We start from the raw sequence: 14,449 nt of genomic DNA, 5'->3' as shown, positions 1-14,449 counted from the left end.
CCACAACACTGAGTATTCTATGGCAGAGGCATACACATATTAAAGGCATCTTAATAAAGATGCAAAGGAAAAAAAATACACATCTTGGAAGAAGACAAAATGGCAGGCAACTGATACTTCAGCTCTCTGAAGGCAATTTTTTTTAAAAAAATCTTTTACATTAAAGAATAAGTCAAGTTAAAGAGAAAGGGGATGAAATGGGGACCATCATATTGAGAGAATAAGCTGACCTGCTCAAATTCAAAGTGCTAGAATTAAAGGTCTAAATTAAAATATAGTCTATGCCTCAGAGTATAACACTGAACACAGTATGTGGTCATATTTCAATCCTCTTTCCGTTCCAGTGTCTGTGTGGCATGAATACCATTGCTGTACACAGGAAATGGAAGAGTAGAGAAGAGTCCTTCGGCAGTTGTGAACACATTCCCTGCAGGCATTTGGGTCAGACTGGCTGCGCTCACAGCACTTCCAAACGGTCCTGACATATTGAGTCGGTGAACGTGGTGGTAGAGCATTTCCATCGGTGTTTTAGGATCCAGGCCAAAGCTGGGGCTGTTAACATCCACAAAGTTAACAGCATGAGTGTTGGGGAGGAGATTGCCCTGCATGGCTAAAGTAACTTCAGCTGGAGCATACCGAATAGTGCCAGTGGTATAAACCCTCTGAGCAGCCGTGCTGGTGGCAGCAAGGGTTCCAGTTACCCTGTGAACCAAAGGAAGGACCACATTGCCTGCTTGCAGCCTCTGGAGGGCTTCCAGATCCCCAGTGTATAACAAAGAGTTGGAAGTGCTGGGGCCTCCCGGATGCTTGTCCCGTGGAGATGCTGACAATGGTGGTGATAAAGGATCAGAGGATACGGGAGCCAAGGCTGAATTGGATGAGGTGCTGAACTGAGATTTGCGGCTGGCAGTATTTTCAGTCCCTGGTGGGGTGAGAACAGAGTCTGGAATGGAGACATGTAAACTACTGCTGGTTTGCGGTGAGGGGAAGTGCTCTGAGTTTGGGGGCTTGGTCATACTGTAGGGTGATTCATTCCTTGAGATTTCCCTGTTGGGTGGGTAATTCCAAATACTGCTATCATTATCAAAATTGATAGGTTCTGAGATCTCGGTTTTGATTTTGAGCACTGAGGCACTGTTTGGTGATGAAAGCAGCTGTGGCTGATCCACCATTGCTGAGTCGAGTCCATTGGGGCTTGAAGTGCTTGACAGCCTCCTGCGGGTTGTGCTGCCTCCTTTTTGTTTTTTCCTCCTTTTCTTCCTCTTTTGATGTTTGCTGGAAGACTGAGCATTTCCTTCTCCTGCACTGTCCGAGTCCTTGGCACTGTCTGAGGTCAACGATTCACAGTTCTGTAACCGCAAGTCTGATTCACTCTCCACGTAGCGCTCCACCTTTATCTGCATAGAACCCAGAGTGCCAAAACTATCCTCAGGGGCCTTTTGATTCTCAAAGTCAGAATTTTCAAAGCTGTCATCACTGTCTCTGCTATCTTGGTTGCTGGAACTGTTCCCATCGTCATTACAGTTCATTTCATTATCCGACTGGTTCCCAGATTTCTTCCGAGCTGTTTTCTGACTGGTTTCCTTTCTCGTCTGACTTTGAATTTTCATTGTCTTCTATATAGAAAGAAAGGTGGAAAAGACACCATTGAGAATATGATCGCAAGATCTGAAGGCCACTTAGAGATCTAGTTTGCCAGCGTAATATTATTACTGGTAATATCTCTGGCATAAGCATCTGGAATAACACATTTCCCTTCAGGATCAATTTGATTGGTTTGGTTCATCTCCCCACAGCTGTGAAATAACACAGGAAATGGGCGATGGTTTTGTCACACAGACCTAAATTTAGGTCTGCTCTCAGTGCCATATTTCAATATATCATGTATATATGTCTGGTCACACTCTATGGAGACCAAGAGACAACAGATCTCCAGACTCGCTTCTGGCTCCAGGCACCTTCTTTTATCAGGACAGGATTGCTTTGGGAGAGGCTTGAGACACACTCTGCTCTGAGTGAAACTCCCTTTCCTCCACAGCAGGAGTGCCAGAGAGCTGCCAACTGCTGGAATAAACAGGGGAGGAACAAGGTATTTTAGTAGCAAAGGGAAAGGCTGAGCTATGAGACCATTCGTCTCTTATCCTTAGCTCAGCTTACAATTCTGTTGCAGAAATGAGAGGAGCCAATTCTTATTTATTTACTTCATTTAAAAAATTGTATTTATACCCTGCCTTTCTCCCCAGTGGGGACCCAAAGCGGTTTACATCATTCTCCTCTCCTGTGTTATATCCTTGCAACAACCAGAGGTCATTTCGGGGGGGATCGCGGGGGATCGCAGTTCCCCCGGGTGAGGTATGGGGGGCGGGGCACATGACGAAGCCCCGCCAGCTGCTTCCGGCCACCCCGCTTCCGGCCCTCATTCAGCCAGGAGGAGGCAGGAGAAGAGGGAGGGTAAGTTGCTTCCTCCCTGCCTCTCCCCACTCCTGCCTGCCTGGGGCCAGGGAGGGCCCCTCATGGGGCTCGGCAGTGGAGCTGTAAGGCCAGCGGCGGTGGCCGGGACCGTTGGGGGTGGGGTGTGTGGCCTTATGACACACTTCCGGTGATGTCAGGGGGTGTGGCATATGCTAATGAGTTATGCTAATGAGTTTCCTTAGCTCTTTTTCTACGAAACGACCCCTGGCAACAACCCTGTGAGGTGGGTTAGGCAGAGAGTGTGGGACTGCCCCCAAAGTCATCCAGCAAGCTTCCATGGCAGAGTGGGGATTTGAATCAGAGTTTTCCAGATCCTAGTCCAACACTTTAACCACTACACCATGCCACACCTTGCTCTTTCCTAGGGCAGGAAGTAAATGGATGTTCTTGTGGATGATGTGTTTTACAGGTTTTTATAGTTTAACAACTGGGGACCCACAAGAAACTTGTGGAGACTGTGAATCCCTTCCCCCTCTTGGGTTCCTTCCCTCTTTTTCTATCAATCTTCCCAATGTGGCTCCCAATGTGCACCAGGGCAACAGCTGAGCCCTGTGTGGCTCCCTGCTTTGACCCTGGTGGTGACCAGTCCACAAGCAGTCCCTGGTGTCCACCGAATGGGCCTGCTAAGGTTTCCTTATTCTTTGAGAAGCCCACCCTCTTTCCCCTCCACTCTTGCCTGCTCACCTGGAGCTGCTCAGAGTGGACCTGCAGAGGCTTCCACTACCCCTCACTGGCAGATCTGGCCCATTGTTGCTGCAGCAACCACCAGGTTCCTTTCCAGCTGCATTACAGTAAGTGCACTGCCTGCGCATGAGCAGATCTTTTTTTTTTTTTCAGGGACAATTTAACACCCCAATTTTTGGGTTTTTTTACTTTTCAGATTTTTCTGCAAACCGAGGGGGTCACCCATATTTGCAGGAAAGCCTGTTTAAGGTGAGTGTACCCCCTACCTGTGGATTTGGATATCCATACATAGGGGGCACAGTTGGGAATTAGATATGTAAATTCTGGATTGTATGAATTATCATGCTGTACACACCCCTGAGCCCTGCTTTGGCAGGGGAGGGCAGTTAAAACCCAATAAAATAAATAAATAAATAAATAATCCATCAGGATGGGGAGAAATCCACTCACCACTAAACATCAGTGGAGGCCAGATTCTAATTCCCCCCCCATTTGTGCTTAATGTGGCACATTTCTTCTTTCTCAGAAAAAAAATATGAGAAAGTATTCACTGTTATCATAGAATTCTCTGAGAAAGGAAAGATTCTGCTATTGGTACCACAGTTTAGAAAGGGCCCAAACTTATACTTACTCTGGGACTGTCTGAGGCAGGGAGCCAATTTATTTTATCAAATGGGATCTTTACATATAACCATTTACCGTCTTCCACCATACAAATGACTGCCAAACTAACTCCTTTCTTTTCTGTAAGTCATACATCAACTAATTCTCACTGCAGAGGTATTCTAAATTTTCTTATGGTGTGACAAAGAGTGAAACAACACATCATGTGCAGTCAAGATCCATGTATTTCACCCTCTTCCAAAGCAGTTGTAAACAATTTTCAGTTAAGGGGGGAGGCAGGGAGGAAATAGTTTGTATCCTCTTCATATTGCAGGCCAATGACTGCATGCTATTTAAAAAAAGGGGAAATCTTGGTTTAAAATACCACAGAGTTCTACCTTGATAAAATGGGTTGCATTTTACCACTCTCCTCAGCTAACAGCGGACCACTTCTGGTCCCAGGATTCCTCCTCTGACACAAGACTATTTTTTTGAGTCCCCACTTCTGTGTCAGCTGGAGATGCACATTTTGTCTATAAATGGCTTCTAGCCACTGATGGAGCCATCTTCCATAGATACACTCATCTAATCTTTCTAATGTCATCATGAGATGCACTCTTAGAATTCAATACTGCAGCTTCTTTCCTGTAGCTTAATGATCTAATTAATTTCAGATTTATGGCCTTAGGCTTTTCTGCATAATCACTTAAAACTGCCACAGGCCCAACTTTGCTGCTGAGCTATAATACTGCTAAAAGGGGCTTCATTCACAATAGTTCAATTCCCCTTGCTTCACATAATAAATTGGGGAAATGGGAGGGATAGTCTCACTGCTCGGAGTGGGTGGGGCCCCGGGGTTCTCATGTTTGCTCTTTACACTTAGGGTACAAGTGAACACAACGGAATCTCCCTTTACCATTCAATGAAAACTCTCTTACAAGATAACCAACACTAATACATCTATTCATTGTGTGCCCTTGTTGCTTAAAAAATCTCACACAGTCTCTGATGGCAAATGTATGGCATGCTCTGCATCAATATATGGATTTAATAGGAAATTGTATCAGTAGATAGCTTATCTTGGTAAGCATTTAACCTCCTGTCACATCACCCTTGTGAAACTTGTAAAAAGGAGCCTAGAAATGATATGTCCATATGACTAAGTTATGATTATGGAAGTGGAAACTCCACATAATGCAACTGCAAATATGGCTACAATGCATTCATAAGCCTAAATATTTGTTTACTTTTTTTAAAGTTAAGCTGTGATCTGGTAGAGAACGGTAAGATCCTATGTTAAACTGCAAATAAACCCATCAGTTGGCTATACTGTCTGTGAAAAAAAAACTCTTAAAAAGGTACAAAAAAACATAGATACCAGCTGCCTGTGTTACCTGAGTTGTCCTTTGAGTCTGATTCAGAATCTGAGGTCTCGGAGGATTCTGAGGTTTTCTCTGGCAGATGAGGAAGTTGTGCAATATCCATTGGAGTGTCCTTATATTCCGGGTTGCTAAAGAAGAGACAGCAAACAGAAACATCAATATATGATGTGCAGTTTGATAGTTTCCACTCTCTCTTCTCTCAGCTCTCCGGAGCAAAGAATGTAAACAGAGAGCACAGCAAAGCAAACAAGAAATCTCTTTTCAGTTTCTTAGAACAGAAGTTTTATGCAGGCTTCTTTTAATATTGCTATTGAACATTTATACCACCCAGGGTCTGCTACTATTCAGGTAGCTAAGTTACCAGGATATTCATGGCTGATCTGATAGCAGATTGTACCTGCTATTTAATAATAAATCCTTATTTGGTAACCAGTGCCATAAAGACATCAAGAACATGTTCTGCCATTTAACCAAGACATTATTACCCCTTAAATTCTTCTTGGCATCTTACGGGGATTCTCATTTCTTCTTCTGCATAATTGTTTTCTCCAAGCAAGACTTAATGGGCAAAAGTATTACATATCAATTTGCAGTGTATGGAGTTAAGAGTAACAGATTATTAACAGAACAAAGTTTGAGTCCAGTGGTACCTTTAAGACCAACAAAATTTTATTCTGGGTATAAGCCTTTATGTGCATGCACATTTCTTCAGATTATTGATAATCAGCCTGGAAGCTAGAGAAGGTTGCCAAAAGGAGCTATGAAGCTGTATGCAACAGGCAGAGTTCTTATTTGAATTTGTCATGAAACAACTCTGAGTCCTGTTGCATTTCTTAATTCCTTTGGAATTCAGGGAAGTACATATAACCAAGCAATTCTACAATTCATAAAAGACATGATAAGGGCACATTGTGTGAAAGTCCAGACGTGGATGAAAAAAGAACTGTGAATGCATACATTACCACTGGATATGGAAGGTATCAATGTTCACTGAGGGGGGGGGATGGGACAGCATTTCATTCCATTTTGAATTGTTTAGGCGCTGGTTCATATGATCTTATTTGTCCACTGAATCGCCCAATCAATAGGGCAAGCAAGAGGACTAGTCACTATGATCACTGTAGTTATGGCCTTTCCCTCATGCTCAACTTACTCTTGATTTTTTTGGCAGTCAATCCGCAAGCATTGGAATTGGTTTTGGCATGATTCTCCTGCATGTGTGCCCTCCCTCTGCATTTTCACAGTTGTGGAATCAGTTTATTTTCTTCCACTCATGTCTTAAATAATGAGAATTTTCAAGGGAGGATGCTGTCATCATCAGTGATGTCTTTGGTAGTGTCACAGCACCCTCTCCTTTTTAAAAAAGGCACTGGCTTTCATTTAAAAAAGTAAGTCTCTAGCTCCTCCCCTGGTGGAGGTATGCCTTTTCCCTTATATCTCTGTGAGGGAAGGGGCTAGGTAGTTCCTTTTTTTTTTTAATGAAAGCTGGGAATTCAGAGAACTTGCTAAGCCTGTTGCTACAATGCTCCAGCACTATATCAATATTTTTGTGCTATTTAAAGGAAAATAACTCATCTTCGGTGGGGGGGAGCGAGTGAGTTGACCATGATGAGGGATGGGCATGAACTGGGAAAATGTGGTTTGGTTTGTGGCATGCCCAGTTTGCAAACCATGAACTGTCACGAACTTTTGGGGGCTAAATGAACTGGTTCAGTTTGTGAGGTTCATGACTCAGTAGAATGCCCCCCTGGCATGCTAGAGTCATCAATCTTGCCAGAGATCTCTGGCTCACTCTCCTCTACGTGCCGTCCAAGTTTGGTGAGGATTGGATTTATGAGTTTCAAGTTACAGCTCCCTAAAGAAGGTGCCCCCAGGAAAGTGCTTTCTGGGCATGGAAAGTTTGTGCCAGTTACCCTGCCACGAACTTCACTTAATGAAGGACAAACTGGCCAAAATCCATCACAAACTTTAGTTTCTGAGCTGGTGCACGCCCATCCCTAACCATGACAGTCCAACAAATTTAGAGTCCAGTGGCACCTTTAAGACCAACAAAGGTTCATTCAAGGTATGAGCTTTCATGTGCAAGGCACACTTTTTCAAATGTGAAGAAGTGTGCCTTGCACACGAAAGCTCATACCTTGAATAAACCTTTGTTGGTCTTAAAGGTGCCACTGGACTCTAAATTTGTTCTGCTGCTTCAGATCAACATGGCTGACCACCTGGACCTATCTTCATGGCAGTCCAGTCATTAAAAAGTGGGCTAGAGGTGAGTGGTAGTGGGAGAGACAAAGAAAGCCAACAGAAACATTACGCACCAAGAAAAAGCAAACTCAAAATCAGCTTCCAAAATAAGATTGAGGTAAAAGTTGTCTCAAAAGAAACAGAGAAAAGAAAATACCAGAGAAAAACCAAAAAAACTCTAAGTGAAAACTAAAGGCACAAAAATGCGTACAGTAATCAAGGAATATATCAACACAGCATGGTACTAGAACCAACAGTAAACCCATGCAGAAAAGCCCTATGAGACCTCAGCCAATTTCTGGGAGTACCGTAGGATGTTCAGAAAAGAACAACTGCCCTTCTCAAGAAACTTCATCTGTGGTATTTGCATCAGTTGCCCTCCTCAGACATTAAATTGCCCCCAAAGAGCTTCTGCTTTCAATTATAATATATTATAATGAATTCCTGCAGAAAGCAGGGCGAGGGAGAATCTAATTTTTCTTTTATTTATGTGTTTATTTATTGTTTATTTATCTGACTTATATCCCACCCTTCCTTATTTACTTCATTTACCTTCTGCTGTTCTGCCTGAGACTTCAGGCGGATTACAGAGTTATAAAATAATGCAATAAAGACCAGTAAACTATTACAATAAACAGTGCACTAAAACTCAATTACAAAAAGCAGTGAAGTAAAAACAGAACAATATCTCCAATAATGAGGTAGAGAACACGAGGAGAGATAAAAAGATTAAAAACTGTCTACAATTTTCAACAGACAAACCACAATCTTATTCCCTTTATTCCAACTCTGTCCCCAGCTCTAGCTTTCCCCCTCTTACACCTGAGCTCCAACTTCTCACCCCCCACTGTGCTGCAGTTCCTTTTCTTGTCATTATTCTGCCATCAGTTGAACATAGGCAGTTGGGGTGTCTTTTGCTATTCTGCAGTGTTTGCAAGTAAACTCCCAGACAGTTACTTCCCTCCCCAAAACTCAAAAGTTTTCTGGAACTCTATGGGTTTCCGAAGGTTTACAAAATTACAAAATCCCATGTCATGGCTCTAGTTGGCCCCACTGCATGACTTTGGCTATCTTCATGGAGGACAGCCTTTGGCTATGAGCTATAGTGATGGATCTTCTTTTAAAAATGTGTTATTTAAAAGTAAATGATGTACTAGTTAAACACAGCATATAGAAAAAGGAAGTCCCTTCCACTTACTGAGTATAGATAGGTGTTTACAGTAAGTCTCAAAAGCATATGTCTGAAAGCATCTCAATTAGCTGGTGATGAGCCCAGATCCACATTTCAACTAAAAATAAATTATAGATAAGCTATACTCTTGTAATTGCATGAAAGCCAGCAGAAAGCAAAACAAAACCTTTGCTTATGAACATTTGACGTTTGTTCATGTTGTGTTACCCTCCCTGCCTTGCTGAGTTGGCAAGACTTAGTTATGACGGGATGTGCGTGATTAATTCTTCTCTGAGCTGTTTTCCTGATCTAAGGTGATTCCATTGGAAGCCCATGAGTTTAACTTTAGCAAGTTGTGTGTGTGTGTGTGGGGGGGGAGTGTTAAAAGTGCTGCTATGGCGTTTGCTATTTTATTTTTGGTTTTAACAGAATTTTTTAAAAATTGTCATTGTGAGTTGCCTTGAACCATGAGGAAAGGCAGGATATAAATGTTTTAATGAATGAATGAATAAATAAGCCAATAAAAGTTGGAGGCTCCATGGGTCTATTTAAAGTAGAAACAAATAAGTCAGATGGCTCAGTCTTAGACCTTCTACATGATGGAACTAGCAACATGCCCATCATTATCATTAGAGGCAGAGTCTGTGTTTAAACAGTAATTGTATATTGCAAGAAGTTGCAGGGCTGAAGTGCATCTCTGTATACAGAGGCATACCCATGGGATCTCTGTCAGTAGGAGCTAGCCATAGGGGCATTCCCCTCACCACAAAAGTGCCCAGATATGCAGTAATTTACTTTTCCCCATAGAAGTGAATGGCAGCCATTAATTTATATGACAGAATATAAAGGGGTACAATTTGGGGCATAATCTGGATATAGGGGTTAAACGCCAGTGAGAGTCAAGCCTGTACCTTATATAGCTCTGCCCATTCATTTGCATAGCTCCACATTCAGTTTGCCTTACTAGAGCCTGGTCTTGCTAAAATGTTCGAAAATGTTGAGAATGGGGGAAAGTGTTGAGAACTATTTTAAAAATCATTTAATTATATCACCAACTTAATTTGTACCTTGTGTTTTAACTCAACTCTTGCAGCAGCTCACAACAAGAAACAATTCCATTAAATACTTTACAGCTTGTATATGAAAAACATAAAGGAACACATAAGGGAGGAACAGACTGAAAAATAAATTTTTAAAATATTAAAGTGAAAGCAACAAAAAAATGAAAGCAGAAAGCCTTCTAATTGAAAATTCATCATATCTACAAAACAAAATGCACAGTTAACTGTTGGAGATTATGTGAATAATCGGTAGGCTATAATACAAGTCTTCTGGAACAAAACTTTCCAGGAGGAGGGAAGTTTTTTAAAAAAACATGAGGTTAGATCCTAGTTTGGTGTAGTGGTTAAGTGCATGGACTCTAATCTGGGAGAACCGGGTTTGATTCTCCACTCCCCCACTTGCACCTGCTGGATGACCTTGGGCAAGCCATAGTTCTGGCACAGCTGTTCTTGAAAATCAGCCGTTTCTGTCAGAGCTCTCTCAGCCCCACCTACCTCACAGGGTGTCTGTTGTGGGGAGGGGAAGGGAAAGGAGTTTGTAAGCCGCTCTGAGACTCCTTTGGGTAGTGAAGGGCAGGGTATAAATCCAATCTCTTCTCTTCTTCTTCTTCTTCTTCTTCTTCTTCTTCTTCTTCTTCTTCTTCTTCTTCGCTAGCTATCTTTGCAAAGGCTGTTTGAAGACACTCAAGGTGATACTCAGTGCAATTCCAAGTGAGTCTATTCAGAATCTTACTGAAGGCTATTCAATGGGGCTTGCCCCATAGGAAAGTGTTTTTAGGACTGCATTAAGAGTTTCATATCACTTTGATGTAATACTCCCCAACTATAATTAGTTAAACTTGATAAGTTTGGAGTCTTCATTTTGGCTTCTTACAATGTGCAGAAAGTCACCATGGAGAAGCTAACCTTTCAGAATTCTTCATTACTGAACATGAATTTAGTACCCTATAACAGCTGAACTATGCTTTATTCTGGTTATAGTAAGTACTAAGTATCGATGATACTTGCAAATGTATCGGTTCATCTAATCCATACAAGTGAACATTTTGGGTTCTTGTTGTTTATTTTTCTATTGAAGTATAACTCCTACAGATACCTGCTCAGACTTTTAGCTGCAACTACCCTTATGGATTTTTTTAAATAAAAAGAAAAGTGTTTTTTAAAATAAAAATAAAAATTCTCCCACTCGTGGAGATTATTTAGTTCGTCCAAACACAGAGAGCAACAGGAAGAGTAATTCTGAACTGATCCTGAGGTGTTTTTGCTTCCCTCTCTCCCTCCCCTGAAATACTCTCACAGGGCAGTCTTAATGGCTGTAGTAAAGAAAGAATGGACAGTCCATCTGATTGAGATTATAGGTATGTGAAGCAGTTGCTCCCATCTGCTTTCCATACTCCTTACATTTTCTCAAACACTACAGTTAAGTCCTTCATAGCCACTGAGAGCTATCAATCATATAGTATCTATGTATTTATGAAACAGATTTCTTTATGTGGATTCTTAGTGTGCCAAACTGGGCAGAGGGACAGCAGAGTAGCAGAGAGTCTCTATCAACAGAATGGCCTTCCCGCCATCTCAAACACATGGAGATAGATTACCATGCATATTTCCCTTAAGCTTCTAAAAGCCCCAGCCTCAGAGCACAGTGCACCAATGATAGTACTTGCCTGTTGGGAAGCCTTAGCTTCATGACTGAGTTGTGGGGGTGGGGGACTGCAACTGTATAAAGATTTCCTCTCTGAGTCCAATTCCCTCTCTGACAATCACTTCACGGTGAAGGGAAGCTTAGCTTATGTTCACTGGTGAAGCTCTCACAAGGGGGAGGAGGGAATTGGGGTGACAATCTCTAAAATCAATCCCTTCCCTCAACAGTCACTTCCAGCTGAGGGGAGGCTGAGCTTCCCTTCAAAGTAAGAATACTGGGAAGACTGCTGACTAGTAATGACAGAAGAGAAAACAGTTCAGCAGTTCTTAAAAAGTGTTACTAGCTACAGATTTGTTTTCAGTCACAATTCAAAGTGCTGGTTCTTACTCCTGTACTCTCACATTTGATCCCACACAAACCTAAAGGGCAACCTGATCCTATATAACCATGTCTAACTGTTCAGATCTTCTTTGGGAGGCCTTTTTCTATGTGGCCCCACCTTCCGAGCTGAGGTGGCTGGCTATCAAAGCCAAGCACCCCCCACCCCCCTTGACAACCATTTGCCAGGCACCTACTTTTTGAAGTTTTGGGAACCAGGTGAAAATATTACTTAATGTGGTGCTATTTGAGTTTGTTTTTGCTGCTCCCTGATTTTATTTATTTATTTAGTTTGGTTTATATCCCACCCTCCCCGCCAAGGTGGGCTCAGGGCGGCTTACACAGAGTTTCATATAAGATACAATTAAAACCTGTTGCAGGCCCCGGTCACACGGCAAAGTTGCCGCGGGAGAGGCACGGATGGTAGGCGGATTATCTGGATGTGATCACACCCCAACATCTGGGAAGTGGAGCGCACCCGTGGCTTACCACCAACAATGCACCTTAAAAAACTAGTACCTCCAAGGTACTAGTAAACATTTGCCACGGACTGCCTCCAAACGCCCGTGGTGTGATCGCGCCGGCGCGCGGCATTCCCCTCCGGTCCCTCGTTTACCCGCCGGTACCGAGCGAAGGACCCATGGTGTGCCGCTGGCGCATCTGATCACGTAATCCTGCATCAAACTGCACCGGGGCAATTAGCCACGCCTCCCCCCCGTGATATCCGGCCCGTGTGACAGGGGCCATAGACATAAACATAAAATGACAATAATTTAAAATACTCCTAAAATGCTGGAACATGATCTGATAAAAGCAAGAGCAAAGTTATTTATAGTATATTCCAATGGTATTCATGCCAGCTCAGTTCACAGGCTGGAGATGAAAGATAGTAAAGCCAGGGCACAGGGACATTCCTCGGTGTGTAATTCAACTCCTTAGTCGAAAGCCTGGTGGAAGAGCTCTGTCTTGCAGGCCCTGTGGAACTGTAAAAGATCCTGCAGGGCCTTGATCTCTTCTGGGAGTTCATTCCACCAGTATGGAGTGGCCACTGAGAAGGCCCTGGCCGTAGCCAGCCTGGCATCTTTGGGGCCTGGGAGGACCAACTGGTTTTGCATCACTGAATGCAGTGCTCTCCGGGGAACATGTGAGGAAAGGCGGTACCTTAGGTATGCCAGACCCTGACCATATAGGGCTTTAAAGGTTAAAACCAGCACCTTGAAACGAATCCAGTATGCTATCAGCAGCCAGTGCAATGCCTTCAGTGCAGGCTGGATGTGCTCCCGCACGGGGAGACCCATCAACAGCCTGGCTGCAGCGTTCTGCACTAGCTGCAGCTTCCAAATTTGAGATAAGGGCAGCCCCATGTAGAGAGCGTTACAGTAGTCCAATCTTGACGTGACCATCGCACGGATCACTATTAGCAAGTCGTTGCATTTAAGGAAGGGCTGTTTTTGTTTTTGTCACATTTATTGTGTATACTTAACAAAACTGTAATCATGAAAGAAGAAAAGAGGTAGTTCAATTACTTAATGACTATTACAACATTACAGCAAAATTATAAGATGTATTCTAAAATCTTAACCAAGCTCAACTATATAATACGAATTAATTCTAAAAAGAGACCCTTAATTCTTAACACATGGCTGCAAAGAATTCTTTATAACAATATAAAAGTCATGTCAAATCTAAATACAAGACACTATCTCAGTTTTTAACTCTTCCTCTTGTTTTAATATGTTCCAGTAATTAACAAAAGGTCTCCGCCTTTTCACAAATAGATCTTGAGTATATAATTTTTCCCTTTTAGCTGTCTGCATACTATAATTTTCTCTATAATCATATTTACCAACACTTCTTTGACCACATTTCTACTGAAGGTATCCTTGGTTGTTTCCAAAATTTCACAATAAGAAATCTTGCCACAGCTAACATATTTTTCAATAGATACCCATTCTCTTTTTCCAATCTTTTTTCCATCTGTCCAGTTGTCACACAACTTTACATCTGTAATATATTTATGAAGATAGTAAAGAAAAAACTGGTTTGCAGTCCAGTGCTGATTCTCCTCTTTGTGACTGTTTCTGTTGATCAGTTTTATTGTTTAACACATTTAAATTTAGATTTATAATCTTTTAAGGACTGTAGAATTACAACTAAAGAATAAAAAGATTTTTCTGTCTTGTGTTCTGTTACTATGAAATCTGGGGGGGGGTGTTGGGGAGTCTCATTAGTATGAGGTCCTAGGCACAGAAGTAAGTCTTATTCAATTAAACAGGTCTTCCTCCTGAATAAATATGTTTAGAATAGGGGTATTTCTGTGAAAGTATTTTATGATTCTTATTTACCCCCGTTACAACCCCAAGAGATAAGAGTACTATTATAGAGATAAAATACTGTTATTTCTGTTTTACTTACAATAGTTGAAAGACTTGTTTAAGATGTCTCTGGGTTTAATGGGACTCTTCCAACTCTATCTACCAATCTATACTGGTCCTTGTTATTCACGAAGAGCTCAGTTCAGGCATTTGCTAGCTCTGTATTTCTCTTGGAACATTCTTACCGATATATAATTTTATAAGACTTAAAAGCCTGTAGTGAATTCACTTCAAAATAACTGGAAAACAAAGTAGGTGCAACGAATGTAGTATTTCAAGAGAAATTCTACATCAGTGCTAATAATGAGCAGATTGTCTGACACTACGAGGGAAAGAAAATGACCTTTTCTAGGAGATGTGTTGTAATAATACAGCAGGAAGCTCAAGCTTCACTCCAGAACTCTATGATAGAAAAGAGACCATGCAAGTAAGGGATG

The 14,449-nt window shown here is 42.1% G+C and overlaps 1 protein-coding gene across 1 annotated transcript in view; it reads right to left on the bottom strand.

Moving 5' to 3' along the window:
- Positions 1-323: 323 nt before the first annotated feature.
- LOC107108841 (neuronal PAS domain-containing protein 3-like) overlaps positions 324-14,449 on the bottom strand; it is a 566,078-nt gene continuing 551,952 nt past the window's right edge. The window contains 3 exon segments of the mRNA XM_015409362.1: positions 324-1,563; positions 1,565-1,616; positions 5,154-5,269. Of these exon segments, the coding sequence (XP_015264848.1) occupies positions 324-1,563; positions 1,565-1,616; positions 5,154-5,269 (1,408 nt within the window).

This window comes from Gekko japonicus, unplaced genomic scaffold (genome assembly GCF_001447785.1).
Source record: "Gekko japonicus isolate JY-2015 unplaced genomic scaffold, Gekko_japonicus_V1.1 scaffold724, whole genome shotgun sequence".
Lineage (NCBI taxonomy): Eukaryota > Metazoa > Chordata > Lepidosauria > Squamata > Gekkonidae > Gekko > Gekko japonicus.
Note: the sequence above shows the minus strand (reverse complement) of the source record. Positions and strands in the feature narration are given on the sequence as shown.